The sequence below is a fragment of the Pygocentrus nattereri genome, chromosome 9 (assembly GCF_015220715.1).
Source record: "Pygocentrus nattereri isolate fPygNat1 chromosome 9, fPygNat1.pri, whole genome shotgun sequence".
NCBI lineage: Eukaryota > Metazoa > Chordata > Actinopteri > Characiformes > Serrasalmidae > Pygocentrus > Pygocentrus nattereri.
The window spans coordinates 12,380,332-12,403,987 of record NC_051219.1 but is presented as its reverse complement, the minus strand read 5'-3'; the positions used below and the strand labels follow the sequence as shown (position 1 = coordinate 12,403,987).

The window sequence follows — 23,656 nt, the reverse complement described above, 5'->3', positions numbered from 1 at the left end:
TTGTGGCCTCTGTATCATTATTTGTACTCTCAGTACAGTAATTTGTGGCCTCTGTATCATTATTTGTAGTCTCAGTACAGTAATTTGTGTCCTCGGTATCGTTATTTGTACTCTCAGTACAGTAATTTGCGGCCTCTGTATCGTTATTTGTAGTCTCAGTACAGTAATTTGCGGCCTCTGTATCGTTATTTGTACTCTCAGTACAGTAATTTGTGGCCTCTGTATCGTTATTTGTAGTCTCAGTACAGTAATTTGTGGCCTCTGTATCGTTATTTGTAGTCTCAGTACAGTAATTTGTGTCCTCTGTATCGTTATTTGAAGTCTCAGTACAGTAATTTGTGGCCTCTGTATCGTTATTTGTACTCTCAGTACAGTAATTTGTGTCCTCTGTATCGTTATTTGTAGTCTCAGTACAGTAATTTGTGTCCTCTGTATCGTTATTTGTAGTCTCAGTACAGTAATTTGTGGCCTCTGTATCGTTATTTGTGCTCTCAGTACAGTAATTTGTGGCCTCTGTATCGTTATTTGTACTCTCAGTACAGTAATTTGTGTCCTCTGTATCGTTATTTGTACTCTCAGTACAGTCATTTGTGGCCTCTGTATCGTTATTTGTACTCTCAGTACAGTAATTTGTGTCCTCTGTATCATTATTTGTACTCTCAGTACAGTAATTTGTGTCCTCTGTATCATTATTTGTAGTCTCAGTACAGTAATTTGTGGCCTCTGTATCATTATTTGTAGTCTCAGTACAGTAATTTGTGGCCTCTGTATCATTATTTGTAGTCTCAGTACAGTAATTCCCAGTATAGTAAATTGGGCCTCAATAACTCAAAGCCTTTACACAGTAATCTGGGGCCTCAGTAGAGTAAGTCAGTCCATTTATTTGTGGCCCCTCCTTATTAAACAATAATCACTCGGTCACCTTATAAATAATAGTAGTGATGCACAAACATCCACGAGAGCGGGGAAAGTATCATCGTTTGAAAATGTTCAGACAGTTATTAATGCGAAACTGTACAGAAGTGAGCACCACGTGAGACTGAAGCTCAGCATCGCGACGCCAGAAACCGTCAGCGCCTCACAAGCGCATCTTCAGTCCCGCCTCACTGAAGAATGCGTAGCCCCTGGTTACAAACTTCCCACCAATCACAGAGCGCGGAGCGCAAACTTCCCACCAATCACAGCGCGCCGAGGGCAAACTTCCCACCAATCACAGCGCGCTCTCGCCTCACAACTGGAGCAACATGGAAGCTCGAGCTGCGTCGGGGTTCCGAGGCTGACGGTTGGCAGAAAGCTGGCTCCGTTTCTGCGCGAGAGCCGCTGAGAGCCCCGCTCGCCCTCCGCGCGCTTCGCAGTTTCTCCTCCCGTCAGGTCTTCGTCTGAAAGTAATGACAATGCTGGGCATGTACGTGCCAGACAGGTTCGCTCTGAAGTCTTCCAAAGTCCAAGACGGAGTCGGGCTTTACACTGCGAGGCGAGTGAAGAAGGTTTGTTCATTTTAGAGACAAAAAAAAACAACAGCAGCCACGTCGACGCCAGTCGCAGCGTTAGACGGCCGATAGGACCCAAACCGCTTCGTCGGTGCGTTTATTTGTATCATGTCGGCTTTTACTCAGCCTTCATGCCAAGTCACTGCATTTTCTGAGTGACCGCTGACGCGAAGTGCCACGTATATGGTTCTAGCGGACGGGAACCCTGACTGAGTTCTCCCCTTCGCGCTAGGAGGCTACCTAGCTAGGAGGTAGCCGCCGTGTCCCTCTGACAGCTCGGTGCCTTTTTCCACAGCAAACGTTCACAGGCGTCGACCACAAGCCTACATTTAAAGGAGGCCGGGCAGCGAATAAAACAGCTGAAAAGTCAGAGGCAGCGGCAGCACAGTGGCCCAAAGCACTGACCTAGGTGTTCACCATAGGTTAACAGCTTATGGAGCTCCGTCTTCGCCAGTTTCTTATTCGAATTTTCCGCTCCACCTTAAATCGTGCAGCAGCTACATGCAGCCGGCTGCTGCACCAATTGAAGGGGAACTCCACCAGTTTTTCCAAAGTTCTACATAAATACGTGGTTAAGGTGTAAACACAGTCATTCAGAGTGGTTTGTTGTGAATTGCTCCATTCTGGAGAAACTTGGAGTCAGAGTTATTCACAGTGGTGGTGATGATAGGAACGAGAGATCCACCTCTAAAAGCGCCCTCTCAGAAAGTTACTGCACGAAATGGTGAGATATCTGCTACCTGATGTCGGACACACTGTTTTATGACAGTGCTGTGATAAAGATTTGGCTTAACATGGATTTGAGGGGTGTTGTGAGGCAAAATAGCGCCCAAAGAAAGAGCAGTATTTTCAGATTTATCACTGTTTCATCATCATCAGCGCTGTATATAGAAACTCAGAAGACGTGCAGGTCCACGGGTGGTTGTGTGTAGTAAATAAACTTGCTATATGTGTGTTATAGACTTTGTGACCCCTGGTTCCTATCAGCAATGCTGTCTCTACAGTGAACAATTTCACCCCAAACCTCTCTGAATGACTGTTCACACCTCAAGGTCTGAATTATTGAGAACATTTTTAAAAATCGTTGGAATTTCATTTTAAGGTGGAGTGGAAAATTCAAATAAGAAGCTGAACCAGTTTAAGCAGAAACCAGTTCCAGGCTCTTGAGAAGTGGAAGGATATGGCTGTAGAGTTGCTTGAAACAAGCATAAGGTTTAACGCATTTTAGGCTTTGCATCCCTCAACATGCCTTCTCTTTCATTGACATAAGCACAAATTTCACGTTTGAAACTCCACAAACACGTAAATCCCCAGCAGAAGTGCCCTTCTTGAGTAATTACCATCACGCTCTTGTGTTTCAGGGAGAGAAGTTTGGTCCGTTTGCTGGGGAGAAGAGAATGCCCAGTGATTTGGATGAGAGCATGGACCCCAGGCTGATGTGGGAGGTGGGTGGACTTAAAACGTCATCCCATCAAATAACTCCAGAGCCCATGCTTTGGAGCGTTTGTCAGTGGGAAAGCACGCTTAGTGAAGATTTACATTCATATGTATTTATAGTACATGTTGTTGCAGTAGCAGGAAAACCACTCAGCTTTAGACCAGCAGCTCCGTCTGTGACGGAGAAAATGCATTACTCACTGTTTGAGCTCAGTTATCTTAAAATTTTATTTACAGTTGTTTTTGTTCAGTCCAAGGGCTTTTGAATGGCTAGGCAGCTTCAAGGAGCCCGGCAGCTTTCTGTATATCTGCTCGTGTAATTTCAGATTTCGTAAGAATGGAAACGGCGCTGTTATCCTAAATTATCCTGTCTCTTTTTAACTCATACAGAAATAGTTTAAGCGTAATTGCTTTTGTTGCATAATTGATTTTGTGCAGAGTCTAAGTGCTGTGTGATCGATAGTCCGTACAAAAATCCAAATAACCAATAAGTGCACATGTTTTGGGCCTTTATATATTATCTCCTCTTGCTAATTCATATCCCTGAACATACAGTGGGTCTGCGCAGTACATCATTCCTCACAGATCATCCTGGTGTTGACATTTGCAGTGCTGATGTCGCAGAACTCTGCAATATGCAACCTCTGACCAGTGAATTTGTATTATGAGCATCCTGATCAATCTGAGATGTTCTTTGAACGTTGGGATGAATGAAGACATGATCCAGCATCCCTATCTAACAGTACAACTACAGTATTTTGTTGATATTGTGCAGCCCTGTCTAGAATATTGGCTCCACTTCTTTCCCTTTTTTGGGGGGAAAATTAACAGGAATAGTTAATTATTCACCTAATAATATTTGGTCAATGATGGCTTTACTATGATAGGAGTTGTCTGAGACATTGTACAGCAACCAGTGGGCTACAGTTTGTACCGGTAAACCTACAAAATGTACCAGTATAGTAGGTGTTTCTGATGAAATGGCCAATGAGAATGAATATGTCATGTAGTGCTTCGGTTTTATTGTACTCTGTGCCCTGTATGTCTGATCCCCAGTTAATCGCTGTATGTGCAGACTAGTGTAGCATGGCTAAAATATAGATATTTGAAACTGGCCTTGCACTCAAACTGTGCCAGCACAATACTGGGGTGCAGAGATGCTTGACTGGGTTTTTCTGGGCAATCGTTAATCAGAGCAGGCATGTAGACCAGGTTCTTTAAGCCATGCCTGTTGGCCTCCGTCGTCTCTGTAATAATGGCTCTGCGTGCCAAGCAGTTCCACGTGCGCATAGCACACAACCCCTCTGTCCTGCGCACACTGTCTCTAAGGTGCCAGCCGATATTTGCTGTGCAAGATTCAGGTTTTATTTTCAGCTACGTGACGTTTTAATTAGAGTCTAGATCGTACTGGGCTTAGCCACATTACTCAGTGATTTATACATCTGCCTGTCTGAATGACACTCTGATGCACTGCGTGCAGTAGGTTTAAATCCTAAATTACAGTGCTGTGTGTGATTACTCTGATATATAGCCATGGCATGTAATCTTCTACCGAACTGTCTTTCATGTGCTCGATGGTTTCCTTGCAGCTGTGCAATTAAGAGAGACCGTCATTTCATAGTTTGTGAGAGCGAGACATCATTAGCCATCATTTCAGTCCGTTAAAACTGGGATAGTTGTGCAAAATAATAATTTGTAACCAAAAACAGAAGCTGGAAGAGCTTTCCTTAGCTTGTCAGAAGCAGCTGCTGAATGACCTGTTATGTATTGTTAAATGTCTTGGTGTTGCTGTGTGCTACTGTACATGGGTTACTATGGATGCGGTGATGACACACAGAAGTGAAGGCTGGCATATTGCAAGTTTGGGTCCAAGAAATCTTTGAGGTATTTTTTTCTGTTTTTAGAGCAAAAAGTTTGTGATGAGGCTGATGAATAAGAATGGTTAGTGTGGTAAAGACATCTGTTGCATATGTGGCTGCACAGTATGGAATTTGGGATTTTGGCCTTTGCAGTAATGCAGCAGTTGCATTTGCAAAGCAGCTTCACGTATCACACTGTTTTCACAATGTGCTCTCAGCATCTGCCCCAATCACACTTCCAGAAGAATGTTTCTGGAGTTTAATGAAGTTTTCATGTAATTCAATAGAAGTAAACATTTATCGTGTTTGGTATCAGTGAACTAGCTCTTCACAGACTCACTGTTTTTGAGGCAGAAGGTGTGAAGTGAAATGATGTGTCTGGAGCAGTGGCATTAGCTGTGGCAAAAGCAGACAGAAGAGAGAGTGCTACTGATATAAAAATAAACACTGGAAATAAACACACAAATTTCAAAAGTGCTGTGTGGAAAGAGGTTTAATAGCTTGAGTAAAAAGAAATATCCATGGAGCTTTTTGAAAAGTCTTTATTGTTGGCTGTGGACACAAAATCTCTCACAAAAAGTCTTGATCAAGGAGAGAAACTCTCATGGTGTTTAGCCTGTTTAAGGCTTAGGAAATGGTTATGTGGGTTATGACTGTAAAATGAATTACAGCTGCTTCTGGTACACAAACAAAAATAAACACTAAAACACATAAAATACATGAACATGTAGACTATTGCTTCCATGAAAACATCTAGCTGCCTGTAATTTATCTTTAAAATTTGAGTTCTTTTGTATTTTGATTGGCAGAGCTAAGCATCTTTCTGTTCATGTGCTGCAGGTTCGAGGGAACAGAGGCGACGTGCTGTACATACTGGACGCCAGCAACCCCCGGCACGCGAACTGGCTCCGCTTCGTGCACCAGGCCCCATCTCAGGAGCAGAAGAACCTGGCTGCCATCCAGGTATGAGAGCCGAGATGAGCAGAGCTGGAAGACAGTAGTTCTCCAACACTTTATCCTACTGAAAACCTTATCTCTACTGAAAACGCAGAGCCAGACTGATCCTGCTGATACAGTCCAGGACCCATATTTATCAACAGTCGTACAAAGCGCTGGTCGAGGATCAGGATCTGCGTCAGTTTGTCTTTTTGTGTTCACTACAGCAGAAAGAACAGACTCTGATCCCAGGCCGGTTTTCTGACCCTGAGAAGTCTGATAAGTATGGAAGACTTTGCATGTAAGACAAATATGGAAAAATCTGGAAAAAATGAAAGTGTTGAAATACCTGAGCTGAGTGTGTGGTTAAATGGAATTCATATAATTGTATGTTGTATAATTTGGCAAGAAGCACTTAAAAATCACTTTTTTTTTTTTTGGTAACACTTTCTATAAATGATCTATTAGAAACTATGAGCACATTCCTGATATAGCAGAAAATGAAATACTGGAAATACAAATTTTGTTTTAGTCTAAAATATGCTTCACGCTAATTGTAGCTCACAGATACAGTTTATATATCATAATATGACTGTTCATTTTGATCCTTGTATCCCTAATGACAAGTATGAGTATACCTGACAAGAATAATTCATAAGTGGTTACCACCTTATACTACCAGGCTTATTACATAAGAAGTCTTATTATTTAGTAGCTACATGGAGTACAATGCAAGCTGGCTGAGGTGGTGGATGGGTGTAGTGGGGATGGGAGTTGGGGTCAAGTAGTCTATGTTTTGAGTTGTTTCTGTTCTGGCTAGTCAGTTCAAAAAGAAGGTGGGCCTACAGTGACGGATGCCGGGTGTCTGTATTTTTTGTTTAACTTGTTCTACTAGCAGCACCACACTTGCTAGTGAATTGTAGATCACAAGGGAAAAGGCTAGACCTTTCTGCCTGTACATAGTGAAGCTAACAGCTACGATGCTACCGTTGCTCAGCAGCAGAGAGACATGTGACCAGATGCAGCCTTCAGAAAATCACATTGTGATTATACAGTAAACAATATTTTATTATAAAATACTGTTTGGACCTGGCGGCACGGTGGCGTGGTGGGTAGCACTGTCGCCTCACAGCGAGGAGGGCCTGGGTTCGATTGCCCGGCCGGGTGACCGGGGTCCTCTCTGTCCAAAGTCCAAAGACATGCAATCAGGCCAATTGGACATGCTAAACTGCCCCTGGGTGTGAGTGACTGTGTCTGTCTGTCTGCCCTGCGATGGACTGGCGACCTGTCCAGGGTGTATCCTGCCTTCCACCCGATGACCACTGGGATAGGCTCCAGCAACCCTGAGGGAGAAGCGGCTTAGAAAATGGATGGATGGATGTTTGGACCTGATTGCATTGCGTGTTCTGGCCTTACAAGATGATGGCTTGTACAGCACTATTACACCTCTATTTTAGCCTGTTTTTAGCCAGATTTAATGAATTGAGCTGAATTTTCGCTTCGTCTGACAATTTCTCAACAGCAGTTGGACGATGGGATGGATTTCTGGATTTCATGCACATTATCTTGACTACACTCTTGGGAAAAAGGGTTCTACATAGTAACAAAAAAGGGTTCTTTGTCTTGTAACAATAGCGGTACACGTTTGGTGCTACATAGACCCCTTTTCAAAAAGGTTCTGTATATAACCATCTACATTTTCGACTAAAGGGTTAGCAAAGGTAGTTGTCTGTACACGGGGCCGTGTGTATGGGCTGCGTGTCACATGCAGTATGTCCGTTGGATGGAGCGTTTTGGTACCTTCTATAAACGGAAGGCTTTAGGCCAACATGATGAGCGATGATCTATCATTAATGTGCTCATAGGTTGGTAAAGACACGGCTTTCACTGAAAGTGTTTCCACTCTTTCATTTTGACCCTCCTGAGTTTTAGTGTTTGTCTGGGATTAAGAAGGAAAAGGGGCAGAAGTTCCTGAGAAAAGAGAGAGGCAGACAGCGAGCAGGAGAGAGCGAGTGTGTTTGTTATGTCTGCTGTAGCTGTGTGTTGATGTAAAGAACTGTGTGTGTATGACAGGGAGCTTTGAAGGTGTCTATGATAAGGAGGTGTAATGAGGCCTGGACTGAGATAAGAGAAGAGAGACGCACATGCCTGCACACACCAACACACACAACACCTTTCATCTCTCTCTCTCTCTCTCTCTCTCTCTCTCTCTCTCTCTCTCTATTTCTTTTGTTTGTCTCTATACTTATTTTTTCTCTCTTTCTTTCCTTTCTCTCTATATTTATTTTTCTATTTTCTATTTATCTCCCTCCATCTGTCTTTCTCCCCCTTTCTTTCTGTTTCTCTCTATATTTATTTTTCTTTCTTTCTCTCTCTCCTTCCTTCTGTCTCTCTCCCTCTCTTTTTATCTCTATATTTAGTCTCTCCCTTCTCTTTCCTCCTTCTCTCTCTCCCATCTTTCTTTCTTTCTTTCTTTCTTTCTTTCTTTCTTTCTCTTACTCTCTTTCCTTCCTTTCCTTCTCTTTTCTTCCCCCTATGTCTTACTGTCTCTCATCCTTCTCTCCTGTCCATTTCATCATCCCAATTTTCTTTCTTTCTTTCTATTTATGTTTTCTCTCACTTCCCCTCTCCCTTTCTTTCTTTCTTTCTTTCTTTCTTTCTTTCTTTCTTTCTTTCTTTCTTTCTTTCTTTCTGTGCCTCTAAATGTATTTATCTCTTTTCTTTCTTTCCCTCTCTCTTCCTCACACACACACACACACACACACACACACACACACACACACACACACACACACACACACACACAGACACACACTCTCTCTCTCTCTCTCTCTCTCTCTCTCTCACACACACACTCACTCTCTCTCTCTCTCTCTCTCTCTCTCACACACTCACACACACAGACACACACGCACACACACACACACATATACTCTCACACACACACACACTGTCACACCGCAGTTTAAAGCCCTGGGTGCCCTGAGCTTTAAAACGCTGACGTCATGAGCATTTTTTTCTGTCTTTAGTCTAAAAGAGCAGTCTGCAGTAATATGCCTCAGTTTTGTCATTAACATTAAAGTGATGACAGAAAGAATAAAGAAAGAAGAGCGATTTGTGGTGACTGCTTGACCTTTGCGGAGATGGAGATTTGATAATGGCAAATTTAGGATTTCCCAGAGTTTGACCTGTGACCTTAATCAAGAGAAACGGATGAGCTGCTTTCTTTCTTTCTCTGTGTGTGTTTCATTAGCTGTTCCTCTGTCATCTTGTCTGCACAGTATCACTTTGAAATGTAGAACCACAGTCATAGGAACAGATGGGTTTGATAATTATTATAATTATGTTCTCATTTCTGCTTTTGATCGTGTGTGTGTGTGTGTGTGTGTGTGTGTGTGTGGTTATCTTCATTTGTGTCTTCATTTGAATAGTTAGCACTGTGGTTAGTATCACTGTAGGAAAGATCAGGGCTCGGTCATAGAGGAGGATTCCACCCAGTACTCTTCTCATGTTTAGCGTAGATGTGCGCTACACTGATGGAATGCAAAATGTTTCCTTTGTTGCCACATACCTTCCTTGTTTTCACTTGCCAAACTTATCAAAACCTACTGACCATTTCATTTCAAGACTGTAAGTTGGAATGCAGTTTGAAACGCTTTTGCCTTGATCCTGTTAGTAACGGATAATCAAGAGAAATTAATAAGAACAAGACTTTTGTATTTAGCCTTCTTACTTTTGTTATGTAATGCATGTTTGTTGTTTGTTAGGATGGGGAGAACATCTTTTATCTGGCTGTGGATGACATCGAGACAGACACGGAGCTCTTGATTGGCTATCTGGATAGTGACATGGAGGAGGAAGAGGAGGATGAGGAAGAAGATGAGATCATCAAAGACGAAGACGAGAACAGCAAAGAGGCCAAGCTCCTCAGCACAGAGCCAGGTTTGTGGGCATTTTTGTGTTTTCACCAGGATAACAAACCTGATTGTGTATGTCAGTGTGTTTATACACTTATGCTGCGTTTACATTTTGGTGGTAGTCAGTTGCTGGTAAACTAGACATTCCACTGTTTTCAGTTGAGCAATGATGGAAAATTCTTCCACCACCAGCAGCAATGACGGCATACCACAGCAAGCTGCACCATGGCAGCAGAATAAACCATATATACATTTTATGTGAGCTATGGACCATGAACCATGAAGCCCATGAGCAACCAGTGTTACACATCCAGACATTTAAAGAGTACAGAGCATCCTCCTGACCCATTTAAGCTAGGTTACGCTACAGAGTGTTTTCCCCGATTTTAGGCTGTGCTGGTTGGCTCTAGTCTGCAGATTTTGAGTCAGTCACCGTTGACAGTTCTGAGAGCGACTATAGTAAAGTGCGAAGACTCGCAGACTAAGTTTTTCTCCTGACTCAATTTAAATGGACTTATATCCAATAGCAAATGAAAGCTGAGCACACGAAAGATGAAAATATAGCAGGTAAACATATAATAAACATATAATAAACTTTTTAGAAACTCTGAGGAAACTTTAAGGCACAGGCACAATTGAGTGCATGTAAAACTCTAAAACCACACTCATGACACCTTTTCATCCGTGACCCTCACTTAAACATGCTTACCTGATGCTTCTATGCTGTGTCACTGTTCGGTGAGTTCGCTTCGGCAACAACGTAAAATGTGTGTTTAGTGTATAATCACCAATATTTCAGGTCAAGACTTTAAAAGTTGTGCAGTGAATCCAAGGCTTTAAATAAACAATTGCTAGAGCTCTTTTCTGATAATCATTTTTCCAGTCACACTGTCACCATGGCAGTGCTTGCGTGGCTTCATGTTGATGTCTGTCGCATCAACATATAACGGCAATATATAAACGCATTAGATTAGGGAATCTCTGTGAACCTCTGACCTCACAGTGATTCGATCTGGTTGTAGTTTAGGATCCAGTGCTTCATGAATTCTCACCACAATTCAGTTTTTACACAGTTATTTTTAAAAATTCACTGAACACAAAAACTCCGTAATCTGTGACGTTCTAATTTTGCTTTATTGGAAGTAACGAATTCATACTGATGAAGCCTGTTTTGTTTTTTCATCTTGCTAGAAGAAAATCCAGTTTTTTAAACGGGAATAAATGTGGGAGTAATCATGATTAATTACACAGTTTAAAGTGACTCACAAGATTCAAGATTCTTTATTGTCGTTGCTCTGGGGGCAGTGACATTTGGGTAGCAATCCTAACAGTGCATAAACAAATAAACTAGCAATTTTAACTAGCAATAAAGCAAAAATATAGGCTAATATAAAATATAAATGCAAAATATTACTGGAAAGACTAATTTAAAATTATAAAAAAAGGAAAAGGACTAAAATATAATTAAAATAAAATGATAAAAAAGTGAAATAAGTAAAATAAGAAGGCTGGATGTAAAAGACTGTAGCAGCTATGGTATTGCACATGTGGGTATTATTTCAAGTAGTTATTTTAACAATTATTTGTAACGTGTGTGTGTGTGTGTGTGTGTGTGTGTGTGTGTGTGTGTGTGTGTGCATGTGTGTGCGTGTATAGAGGCAGTAATAAAGAAGGAGGATCACCCATGCCTGCTGTGTGAGAGCAGTTTCCCCAGTGAGGAAGTTCTGGCTGAACACCTGCAGAGTCTGCACCAAAGAGGCAGCGCAGAGGAAAAGGAGTTCAAGTGCCGCAACTGTGGCAAAGAGTTCCCCATCAAACAAGCACTCCAGCGCCAGTGAGTGCACACACACAAAACTACATCACTGAAAAGAATTTTCAGATTTACACCCTTTACTAGTTCTGTTCTTCATTTCTATAATAATTTGAGATGATTGAAGCTCACTGTAGGGAGCAAGTTATATGAATGTCTGTGTGTTTTCTAGCGTTCTCCACTGCACGGAGAGTCCGACTTTGACAGGAGACGCGTCTAAAGTTCACCAGTGTTCTCTCTGCCACAGCTCATTCTCCTCTGAGTCTAGGTACACACATGTTTTTTTACAACATATGTTTTTTTTTCGTTATGATTATATGTGTACTTTATATGTGTGTATGTTCAAGGTTGACCAGAGTGGAACATTTTATCCCGGATACTTTGATGCGATTTTGAAGAGATAAAAGTTCAGTTCAAGCCAGTATTATGAAAAGTACTCAGACTTCAGTAGTTAAATCAGTACTTTATTGTCACATATACAGCATGACCTGTGGAGACGTTTAAGTGCCTCTGGTCAAATGACATGTTTCGTTGATCGTTGATCATCTATGGAGAACACACATTTTTAATGCAAAGTTACTGTTGACTTTATCATATTGAGAAAAAAATAAGTAAAATATAAATTGTGGCCTGTGGAAAAGTTATATCACATCTTAATTTTTTTGATTCATTAATTATATGTATTGTTACAATGTGTTACACTCAACGAATGAATAGAAATTGCGCACTACAATATGTGGAAAATGATTACGTTTAAGTTAGTTCTCTTTAACTTACTTTCACTTTGAGTGTAGACAAAACCTGCACTTTGACTGGAGGTGTTCAACCTTTGCAAACGACTGTGCCTGTGTCTCAATGTGTCTGTATGGTTTTGCGTGTGTAGCTTTGAGCAGCATAAGGAGGCGTGTAAAGGAGATGCCAGATTCATCTGTAAGGCAGAGAGCTGTGGAAAGAGATTCAAGAGCAAAGATGCTCTGAAAAAACACAAAGGCAACGTTCACACAGGTACCCACACTCCCACACATGAGCTTATGGCTTATGGCATTTGTTTCCTTGTAGCAGCGTTTAGCCCCCACAAGTGTCTCTGCTCTGTTGTGTGTTTCCCTCATTGTCTAATTAGCCATACCACATGACAGCTAATCTCAATTCTTCCAAACAGCCATGCTAATCTGTCCATTCAGCTTCAACAGAGAGCTGTTCAGCCTTGCTTTAGTGCAGGCAATAAATGCAAGAAGTCCTCTTAGTCCCTCTGTTTCCCTCTCTCTCTTTCATGCATTCTCTCTGAGCTGCCTCTCTCTCTCATCTTCTTGTCTTTCTTATTTGTCAAAGTTCAATAGAAATGTCTGTGCTAATAGAGTTATTTAAAACAGCTTAAACTGAGGAGAGGGTCTTGATCGAAGAATCTGAGTATAAACAAAGGGTCCTGAATCAGCGGTTCACTGATACTATAGTGGTTTTTCAATGATGTGGTAATATCAAAGCAAATTAGTCATGCTGTTAACACACAGTTGAATAGGAACTGAATCAATTTACACAAATCCCTTAACAGAACTACTGCTGGGGAGTGCCTTTGGACATAGTGAGGACCACACACATATGCGTTTGTGAGAGTATTAAACTGGTCTCCTGTATCCATTTAATAGGACATTTTATAGCCTTTAAAAATATTAGTGTAGCACAGAGGAGGCAGAAGTAAAGGAAATAAAGATCTCGTGTTATTGATGACACACTTTTCCACTTCCAGCTCTTTAACTGAGGAAAAACAGCTAGTGATGGACCTTTGACCCCCAAATGTTTGTGGCATTTTTCTGTCTTTTAATTGAACTAACTGGTCATATTTAACCATGTTTTGTTCACAGTACTGAAGTGCACTTACGGTGAATTGCTCTAAACCAAAAATACAGGTTTTTACTGTGTTTTTGAAATGAACAGAATTGAGCTATTTTTTACAGTAAAGTGTTGCTGCCCATTGCTGTAATTTCTATTTTCTGAACAATACTGCAGTTTCATAATACAGTAGTCTTCTGTAGTAACCTTACTGCTGACAGAGGTTTCAGGGAAATATTACATACAGTTGCATTTCAGCTAAATACTGCTGTTTAAACCAGCACCAACAAGACAATGCAGTGTTGTCACTGCTGTCTTTAAGGAATACAGTACTTTACTGCAGGGTTTCTGGGCTCTGTACTGTGTTGCACATTGACCTCTAATTGATGTTTGTGTGTATTATGTATGTGTGTGCTTCTGCAGGTAGTGCACGCAGGAAGCTCATATGCACCATCTGCAATAAGAAATGCTCATCCTCAGTCAACCTGCAGGAGCATCGCAAGGTCAGATACATTTCCTCCCCCTCCTGTCTCCATCCATCTCTCTCTTCTTCTATTCCCTCTATCACCTATCTCCACTTCCTTTCCCTGCGCTCATCTCTCCGCCTCGCTCTTCATTTTTCTTTCTACTCACTCCATCAATCTATCTCTTGTGTCTCTCTTGTGTTTTCATGCTCGTCTCCTATTCTTCTCTTCTCTGTCAGGCTTATAATTCTCACTGTCTCACATTCCAGCTTTCCAAATATATTTATCCCTCCCAGCATTTCTCTTGGACTTCGACAGTCTGTCACTCTCTCTCTCTCTCTCTCTCTCTCTCTCTCTCTCTCTCTCTCTCTCACTCTCTCTCTCTCTCTCTCTCTCTCTCTCACACACACTATCTGCCTCTGCCTCTCTCTCTAGGAGGTGAGGTTTGTGTTGACGCTGTAACATTTTTCCACTGGTGCAAATGTGTGAAGAAAAGGTCGTCTTTTGTTTCACAAGCTCATCCCTGCGGCCGCTGTGAAATCTAAGAGTCAAAGAGAGCAGACTATCGGCCGTTAGCCCTGGCGTCAGGATTTCTACTGCCTCCGAAAAGTCTTACGTAGTTCCCACAATGCAGGCTGAGACCAAACCTACTTTAGAATAAGACCACAGACCAAGTCTTAAGGCCTTTATGCACCGAACCCATCAGAAATAACACAGATTCGTTTTTTCCCTCAAACCATGCCCATCGGCCACAATGAACAACCACAAGGAAAATGGACAAAATGTGTTCTCTCTGTGAAAAAGATTTTCACATTTCACATTTTGGTTCTCCCAGAAAAGTGGAAGACTTGAGTACATCCTGCTCTGGAAATTTCACAGCCTTGTTTGAGAACTGAAACTTTATCTTATTGCCCCTGCTTTTAGTCGTCCATTTGAATTGCTTTTGGCTGCCGTCATGTCAAACAAAACGATGCTTGGGGTGAAAAAATGAACAGGAAACGCACAAAATAATGTAATGTATTAATACTTGCCAGTAAAAAATTGTGTTTGGTGTGCAAGATAGAAGTTGTACATATGTTTGAATAAATGTCCTTGTAAAAGCACACAATTAAATTCAGTGTTTAAAAAAATTTAGTCTTAGTTTAATATGCATAAAAACGAACCTGGTGCTAAACCAGCATGTTTAGATTGAGATGCTTAATATGTTTAAGGCCCTTTTACACATGCATTTTTATGTGGAACGTTTAATGTAATTAAACATGAATGGGATAAGTGTGAACTGCTTTTGTTTTTTTAACATCACATGATTTTGTACATCATTTTAGAGGCATACAGTGAAAATGTGCTCTATGAGCTTGCATGGCTGATACTGTACAAAAGCGATGCAGCAAAGCTGAATGTTCCTGTTACGCTTTTGTTACAATTGAGTTTTCAGTTTTAATGAGAGGAAAGCATTGCGCCAGTGTATTTTGTACCTGATTGTAGTAGTTTTAGTAGTACTGCAGTAACAGTAGTCAGTTAACAACACATAATGTAAAATAGCTTGTTGTGCAAACAGAGAATCAGTTACTTAAGGGCATGATGTTTCCCCATTACAGGATAGACTATCACAAGCTGCTGAACTCTCCCACAGCTCAGCCTGCTTTATGCTGATATATAGCAGCGGAGTGCAGCCTCGTCAGCAGTGGTTTATCCAAACAATGCGTTTCTGAGAACAGATTCGTTCTCCTTTACAGTCATCCTAATTCATCTGAAGCCTAAATGAGTTTACCACGTGCGTGCTGTGCTGGAACACATCTCGTTGTGGCCTAGTGGTTTGTCTTCCCCCATTGAGACAGCCCTGTAACATTCGTCCCATAGCTCACCCTAAATGACCAGATCTTGTCTGGTTCTTCTTTACCCAGGGGAGAATTAACTTGCTCTGATCGACATTAGTCTACTCCAGAGTCTTCTCCTGATGACAGGGACAGCATAACTCAGCACTATTACATTTATCCTCTGAAAGGCTCTATAAGATGAGCTGTGCCCTTGATCTGTCCAACGTGCTTAATGTAGCACTGAGTGTTGCTCAGAAAAGTTTAGATGGAGGGATAATTCAGACTAATCAGGCACGAGCTCTGGGGTGAGAGACATACAGTTGTGAGACATTTATGTGAAATCTTTGGAATCATTCAGATTTCTTTGTGAACGGTTCCTAAAAAGTGGTCAAATCTGCATTTCACATTCCGATAGCTTTACTGTACGAGGTCAATAGAGGTGTCCCTCTGACTCTGACTCTCGTCCTGAGATGATCCTTTAATCTGTGACCTTGTTTAAAGGTGATGTTTATGACATTTTAAACATTAATATATCAGCAAACAACTATTTTCTGTGTAAAGATACAGTGAAGTAACGCCGTCCTAAGCAGAGAATGAAGTCACGCCCACTCTGTGCGTTCCGTAATCTGAGCTTCTCAGTTTTTTGTTTTCATAGCGGGTCCGGCACGTTAATCCCGCACCGTGAAAACGTTCGCTCTCCCTACGTTTTGTTTTGCCCTCCCCAGACAGTGACCACCCACATAGCGTGCATACACAGTTTAAGGTGGAACAGGAAAATTGAAACAAGAAGCTGAGGCACCAGAATGTAGTGTTAACAGCTGCACCTTTTAAGGTAGAACAGGAAAATTCGAACAAGACGGTTTTTTGAGAGAAAGAAAAAAGCCGACTTCAGCTTCATTGACTGTTGTAATGCATGGAAAGGGATGCAGATGTTGCCCCTGCTGGACTGGCTGGTAACATTGACTCAGTGTTGCTGTTTCATGGAATCAGGAGGTTGTTTTGTCCTGTTTGCGAATGTTTGTGATAGACGACTGGTTAGCTTCACAGCAACTGCAGCGACAGGTTGCTAACCCACATGCTAGCTAATGTTTGTTACATTACTTGCCGTGTCATTGTTCACTGAAACGTTATGTTATGGTATTTTCTGTACGACATTTCGGGGTTTTATGGTCACAAAAATCTAAAAAAAAGTCTGTTGACCTCGACAGTGCATGTTGATGAATTTGGGGGCGGAGCTTCTCAAGGAGCACTGAAGTGAGTGCTGCCTTTGTTTTGCTGTTGAGTTCAAATATCAACAGTTGTTCTGCAGAATTTCATAGTGCTCCTTTAAATAGGTTGTCCTTTTGCGCATTTCGCTTGATTATTTTGTTGCAGGAGCTCTGTTCTAGAGCCCTGCTCACACCTGACATTAGCATACGTCTCAGGTGATCCGATTATAAGTGGCCCTTACTAAGTACGGGAATAAGTGGAGTCCAATGTATCTTTAGTCTCTCCAGTCACCTTTAGAGGTGGTCAGGAGCGTATATGACCACATAACTCACGTTGTGTGAACACTAAAGCATATCACTGTGTCCCAGACCTCGATGAAGGACTGTCTGGTTAACTGCATCTTGACAGCAGAGGTTAATGGAGCTGCATAGCAGAGCCAACTACAAATGACCTCAGTGCTTTTAATGCTCACAATGTAAGTGAACTATAAAGTGAACTCTTTTTCTTTCTGGTCCTTTTTAGTATTAATGAGATCTCAGGCAACTTCTTCTTCAGACATTTTGAAAGAGCAGATGTGAATTTTCATTCATCCAGGGTTCAGTGTGAAAGCAGCTTAAAACTCTGGCGTTTAGCCTTTAAAACGATAAAATCATACAATCACAATATTATTGCTTTTATATGTCAGTGCTGATGTCTTGTCACAAGATCACTGGCAGGCTTGATGCCGTGTAGTACCCTATAAATGATACTTGGTGGTCTTGGTGTTCCCACTAAAGTGCTAGAAGATTTTGGCTGTGTACATACGGTAAGCCTTGTGGTCCAAAAGTGGACTGGGGCCATTTTTTTTCCCCCACAGTGCACAAATTGGACCTCAAACCGAACTACAAATGAGGTAAACTGAGACCACTGAGAGGTGGTCTGAGTCCAGTTCATTTTTGGGGTCTTTTAGAGGCGTCTGAGTTTGTTTGTCATGTTCACATATACTCAGAACACCATCATTCAGTGGCGGCGTCCTTTTCAGACACTGAAACAGTCCAAGTGTGAAAAGGCCCTAACGTAGTTTCACATTCGAGACACATGGAAATGTCAGGTCTGAATGGCTTTACGTCTCACTGTCCACTTATGATCATATCCCTCAAGATGGATCTTCATGCCAGGTGTGAACAGGGCCTTCGAGAAGGAAATATAACATTTATTATTGGGGCTTCAGCAGAAGTTTAGAGTGTGTTCAGTCGACAACTTCATTGCCAAAATCCGCTGGCAGACGTCATGAATTTAATTAGAAATTGCTGAATGTAGAGCATCTCTTTGTGCTCAGAGGCCTAAAGATTTTCATTCCGTTTTTGTCCACTTAATAGAGTTTTGATCAGTCCTATTTCTGTCACTTCTTCCGCTCACTGGAGCTTTCGCAGCCTCCATATGGCTTTAACTGAGTGAAATGCATGTCTACATATGAAAGCTAACGTCAATGGGGCTTGCTAAAGCTGTCTAGCATGTCTTTTCGCTTCTCTGATGGGTTTAGGCCCACATCCTCAGCCGGGAGGAGAGATTAGAGCGCTGCTATTTCAGCAAAGCTCCAGCAGAGTTCTGAACAGGAGGGTGAAAAATGGAACAAAAACAGGAGAAGCTGACGGTGGACTGTGCACCCTCAAAAAGACTTTAATTTCTGGGTCTTACCATCAAGAGACATTGTTTTAGCACTGAAACAATATGCTAAAGGAGTAGAAAGCCTATTATGGCCTTAAAACCTGTTTTTGTTATCACACAAAAAAGACGCTGCGGTCTTATAAATGGCGAAATAGCAATATGTTAATGAACTTCAAAGTTTACCTTTAAAGCTTGTGAAGTTTTGACAAGCTTTAACTGTCCTTTGTCCCCTTTGTTTGACCACCAATTCAAAAAGCCCTCATTAGAGTGAAGAACAGAGCTCAAGAAATTTTGTATTTTTTGAAAGTCTTATATTTCAGACTGTAATTGTGGAGTCTCTGAGAGATCTTGTAATAATCTTAGATGTGGCTTCATTTTGCTGGAACTCATACATTCACCATATTGGAATACGTTCACCATGTAAGGGTTCAAACATAAAATACTTCATTATACAAATATTACTCTATTGCAGATATATTTTCCCAAGTCTAACGTGACAGAGATTGACTACAAAAGCCCCAAGTCTTTTTATTATCCACTTAAATCATCATCTGTGGATTTTGAACTTGGAGTGTTTTTACTTTATTTTGCCTTCTAGTTTTGAGAAAATGTCACTTATTTTGACAGTTATATTCATGAAAGTCGTTTCATGAGTTTGTGTGGTCCATTGAAGCCTGTGTTAATGTTCTTCAGCAGACATATTATCAACGTTCTTAAGTATTGTTGTTTTGGGCCGGGTTTCTGTTGAAGCCGCTAAGATTTTGAATTATTTCTCCATCTGTAGAAATGTTTTGTGTGTGTTCATGCTTGTGTATGTGTGTGGCTCTGAGGCACTTTAATGCGCCTCTGTGTCCTCCCTGGTGAATTGGTCTGAGGACATTTTCAAGGCTGTACACTGTGAATGGGCAACTAAATCTCACTCAAGGGAAGCTCTGAAACAACCCTGAACCTACAATTAAAATACCTCATATGTGCTCCAGTCATTATACACTTGCATCTCTCTAGACTCCAATGCTGCTGTATTTTTTGGCGATGTTCAATGAAATTTATTCTAGTTTTTATTTTCTCAAGTTCGTAGAGCCTGTGGATATTGTATTTTTTAGATGTTTGTCTGGTTCTTTATGCATTTTTGACACTTTTTAGTGGGGAAAGTCTTAACCACAGCACTTGGAGGTCCTCTGCATTGCACATTCCCTGCTTGTTGAGTTTATAAGGTGTGTCAGAGTAGGAAAGCGTTGCAGACCATTGGAATGAGGGTCTTTACGCAAATGTGTGTCAGACTGACTAATGTAGTAAACTGTTGTCTGTCTGCAGGTCCATGAGATATTTGACTGTCCTGCCTGTGACAAGAAATTCATCTCAACCAATCAGCTGAAACGGCATATGATCACACATTCAGGTATCATGTTCCTACGGCCACACAAATTCAGAATAGCTGGGAAATCAGTAGTGGTGTAACTAGGATCTAACTAGGACACCTAGTTAGTTTTCTCACGATTGCTGTGTCTCAGCCAGGTTGGTTTTCCAATCAAGGCTAATGACTGAAGTATATTATTTATATTATTAAGTTTTCACATCTGCCAATAGGTTGTGGATACAGAATTGCATAGGTTATGCAATAACCATAGGGGTCCAGTAAATACATTAGGGGCCTGGTTGCTATGGGCCAACTGCAACTGCTTCACCTGCACCTGGTGGTTTGCTGCTGGAATTAGCCATAAACTGTCTGTCTAGAATGTATGGAAATTGACATCTGAATGTTTTGATGTGTATGCCTTCTTCAGAGAAACGTCCCTACACTTGCGAGATCTGCAATCGCAGCTTTAAGCGCTTGGACCAGGTTACAGCTCACAAGATCATTCACAGTGAAGACAAACCATATAAGTGTAAGCTGTGTTGGAAAGCATTTGCCCACCGCAACGTCTACAAGAATCACAAAAAGGTACCTCACTTGTGCTACTACACAAGTTCAGCTGCTGTGTATGTTGCATTAATCGGGTCTTGTGTTTATCATTATTGAAGTTCTTGAGCCCATCATTGAGACGACGTATGGAGAGTTTAAAAATGACTATACATGTTTATCTATACAGCAGCTTTATGTGTATCTGTACAGTAGTTGGACCCTATCACAGTATGGAAGTTAAACTATAGATAGGCTGTTAGAATTACTGTATTAAATATCATGCGACACATTCAGTTCTTGTTGCAAAAGATAAACTTGTAGTGTGTCTCTACAGCCATGTGTTCTATGCAACACTAAGAAGCCTTTGAAAATATTATACGTTACCTACGTGCAAACAAGCACCGCATTGCTGCTCAATAAGATTTTTGGCCACAATTATTTATTCGAATGAGGTCTTACTCCTTTGCTTTTCAATTGTTTTATGTAATTAGGTGTCCAATTAGGCTAACGCATGACCTCTGACTGAGGAGATTGTACTGGTGTGTATCTGAAGTTCTACAACAGAGGGATAAAGGAGAGGAATGGAAATGGGAGTGGAAAACAGGAGGTTGAATGTCCAAATGACAACCTGAAAAGACAAATAAACCTACAAGATGAGAGAAGGAGAGAGGGAGAGACAGACCAACAGACAGACATAGTGGGTCAATGCAGTCAGACAGACAGATTGATGGGTAAATACGGAGCAGGATCTCTAAGCCTCTTATCTTAATGGAGATCGTCGCTCCAATCAGCCACTGTGGAGCCTCAGCCAAAGCTGCTGGTGATCCCTGACCCCTACTAACTCTAAAAGACCTTCGACCTTTAGTCCTGCTGATAGTGCCCCAAAACCCAACACAACTCAGAACTGAAAGCATTAGAGAGGAGGAAACAATTAAGCATGTGGCCATCACGTCACAGTAATACTGCTCCTGCAATTACTGATATTTGTTAACGTTATTCTTATTGTTATATATTGTCTACTACTACCACTTCTACTAACACTAACACTTCTGTCTTCCTCTCTCCAGACTCACTCAGAGGAGAGGCCTTTCCAGTGTGAGGAGTGTAAGGCCCTATTCCGCACTCCATTCTCCCTACAGCGCCATCTCCTCATCCACAACAGTAAGTCCCTCACCATAAATTGTGTATGTTTGTGTGAGTGTAAAATGTGTTTTATAGAATGATATTGTGTTTTTGTTTACATAGGTACAGTGTCAGAGAGCTTCAGAACAAATGTAGAATTTCCCTAAATTCCCACATTTTCCCACCTGCCACATTAATCCTGGGTTAAAAGGTCAGCGTTATACCACATTCAATGACAATAATAACACAGCGCATGGCTGTGTTTTTCTAGCAGGTTTTGTTACTCCCTTAGTGTGAGGTGGATCAGAACAGGATTACTATCACTCAGGGAGCGCCACAGTTATTACTGTCAAGACTGTGGCAATGGCACAGACTGCAGATTCATGCTGGATTAAAATCACTCCATCATTACTGTCAGACTGTAAAAAGTAGGCATTCTTAAGATTCATATTGGATTAAAATCACTCCACAGTTGTTATTGTCAGACTGTAGAAACTAGACATACTGCAGATTTGTACTGGATAAAAATGACTTGACAAGCAACTATAGGGCCTCCCAAAAACTAGTCCAACTCCTACAGGGATTTGGACTGACTGAAGAATCATCTCTGACAGTTTAATGTAGTCTACCACTAGACTAGATCTTAATCCTCACACCCACTTCTATTTTCTATATCAGTCCATTTTCCAGTCCGATTTCAGTAGTCACCTAGTCGACCACCAGCAAGCCCTTTCCCGCGGCCCCGGCCGTGGCATTGGGGTTGGGGGGGTGCAAGCGTTTTCTGGGGTTGCATGGAGCCGCCTGGTCCAGGCAGGATGGAGCTGGCCTCTGCTCTGCCCAGTCTAGACTGATGACACAGAGATTATAGAGCTGCAGGCATTTCCTGCTGTCCTCCCCAGGGGCCTATCACTGCCCTCCCTAGTCACTGCAGGACCTGGTTATTGGGACTTACGCCGGGGTTGTCCGTGAACGAGGGAGGGGGGAGGAGGAGGAGGAGGAGGGTGAAAAGATGAACACATATCTTGGCTGTACTACACATATCTGTGGGTGTATGTGGTTAGTGATGTACACACTCTTTACTGTGAGAAAACAACACACAGCTGTCGTGGTATTTTCTCATGAAGCTAAAGCTGCTGTTATGAGAATCACTTAAATAGTCTTTGCTCCTTTAACAGGGTCAACTGGCTTACAGGGTCAGGCCTTAACGTACACCTCATAAACAGTTGTGTGTGTGTGTGTGTGTGTGTGTGTGTGTTTGTTAGGTTATGAGGATGTGCATGTGTAATTGAGTATACTGAATACTGAAATCGCTGTTTGGGTATTTACATAATATCACAGTAAGACTGAAAAAATCAAGCTATATTCTGAAACACAGATTTTATTTTTTTAATTTATGATTTCACTTTGGCAGTCGTAAAACCCTTTGAAATGTATTCCACTGTGTGATGCGAAACTTTTGTGCGACACCAGTGCTGTCACCTTAAAAGGTAAGACACAGCTGTAGATTATTTCCAGCTGAAATCAGTTTTTACTGTTAACATGATGTCTGTTCATGAACTGTTACAGATAACCAAATAAGAAAATGGTACCTTAATTGGGATTTTTTTCTACTTTTACCTAAATACATCTTTTTCATTGAGTTTATTAACTGTTGTTATGGATGAAAAAGAGATATAGTTTAGTGTAGTTATTTCAATTATTTTCTATGTAGTTAACAATCTTCAGTACTGTTATCATGCATGGATGCTTTTGTTGAAGTCTTTTGATGCGGTGTTAGGCCTTGTCCAACATGGTTTTGAAAACCATATTTTAAAAAAAATCTACATTCATTTCAGCTTTTGTGTGGACAGCAGGCCGAATCGCAAATATTTGGATAAGTGTGGATGGGGCTTCGGCTATTGAGCTTTTGTGCAAAAGATTATAGGACAAGACTAGATCTTAATGAAAAGAGCTCCCTGTGGAATACAGGAGAAAGTAGCCATAGTGTAGCTATAGTATATGTGCTATAGCTACTCCTTAGCTGGGATGCTTTGAAATACTGCTCTCTGAGGAGAAGTGGTATGTGTCCATACTGTCCCTGCAGTAGTTGTACACTCATCATTCATTCATGCGCTTATCACCTGAGCACCTCTCTGTTATTCTCACTCACTGCACACCTTATGAGATCTACCTACCTTGTAGATCTTCTGTATAGATGTACAGTGTGTACAATTACTGA

The 23,656-nt window shown here is 41.4% G+C and overlaps 1 protein-coding gene across 2 annotated transcripts in view; it reads left to right on the top strand.

Annotated features, from left to right (window-relative positions):
* Nucleotides 1-1,252: 1,252 nt before the first annotated feature.
* prdm5 (PR domain containing 5) overlaps nucleotides 1,253-23,656 on the top strand; it is a 76,135-nt gene continuing 53,731 nt past the window's right edge. The window contains exons 1-11 of one of the 2 annotated variants that reach the window (XM_037541069.1): nucleotides 1,253-1,474; nucleotides 2,852-2,935; nucleotides 5,627-5,749; nucleotides 9,490-9,664; nucleotides 11,296-11,473; nucleotides 11,622-11,717; nucleotides 12,333-12,454; nucleotides 13,700-13,779; nucleotides 19,728-19,812; nucleotides 20,198-20,355; nucleotides 21,384-21,477. In XM_037541069.1, coding sequence (XP_037396966.1) covers nucleotides 2,888-2,935; nucleotides 5,627-5,749; nucleotides 9,490-9,664; nucleotides 11,296-11,473; nucleotides 11,622-11,717; nucleotides 12,333-12,454; nucleotides 13,700-13,779; nucleotides 19,728-19,812; nucleotides 20,198-20,355; nucleotides 21,384-21,477 — 1,159 coding nt within the window. In that variant the 5' untranslated portion in view covers nucleotides 1,253-1,474; nucleotides 2,852-2,887. Of the gene's footprint in view, nucleotides 1,488-2,851; nucleotides 2,936-5,626; nucleotides 5,750-9,489; nucleotides 9,665-11,295; nucleotides 11,474-11,621; nucleotides 11,718-12,332; nucleotides 12,455-13,699; nucleotides 13,780-19,727; nucleotides 19,813-20,197; nucleotides 20,356-21,383; nucleotides 21,478-23,656 lie in introns of both variants that reach the window. The other variant, XM_017711460.2, reaches the window with a different exon arrangement.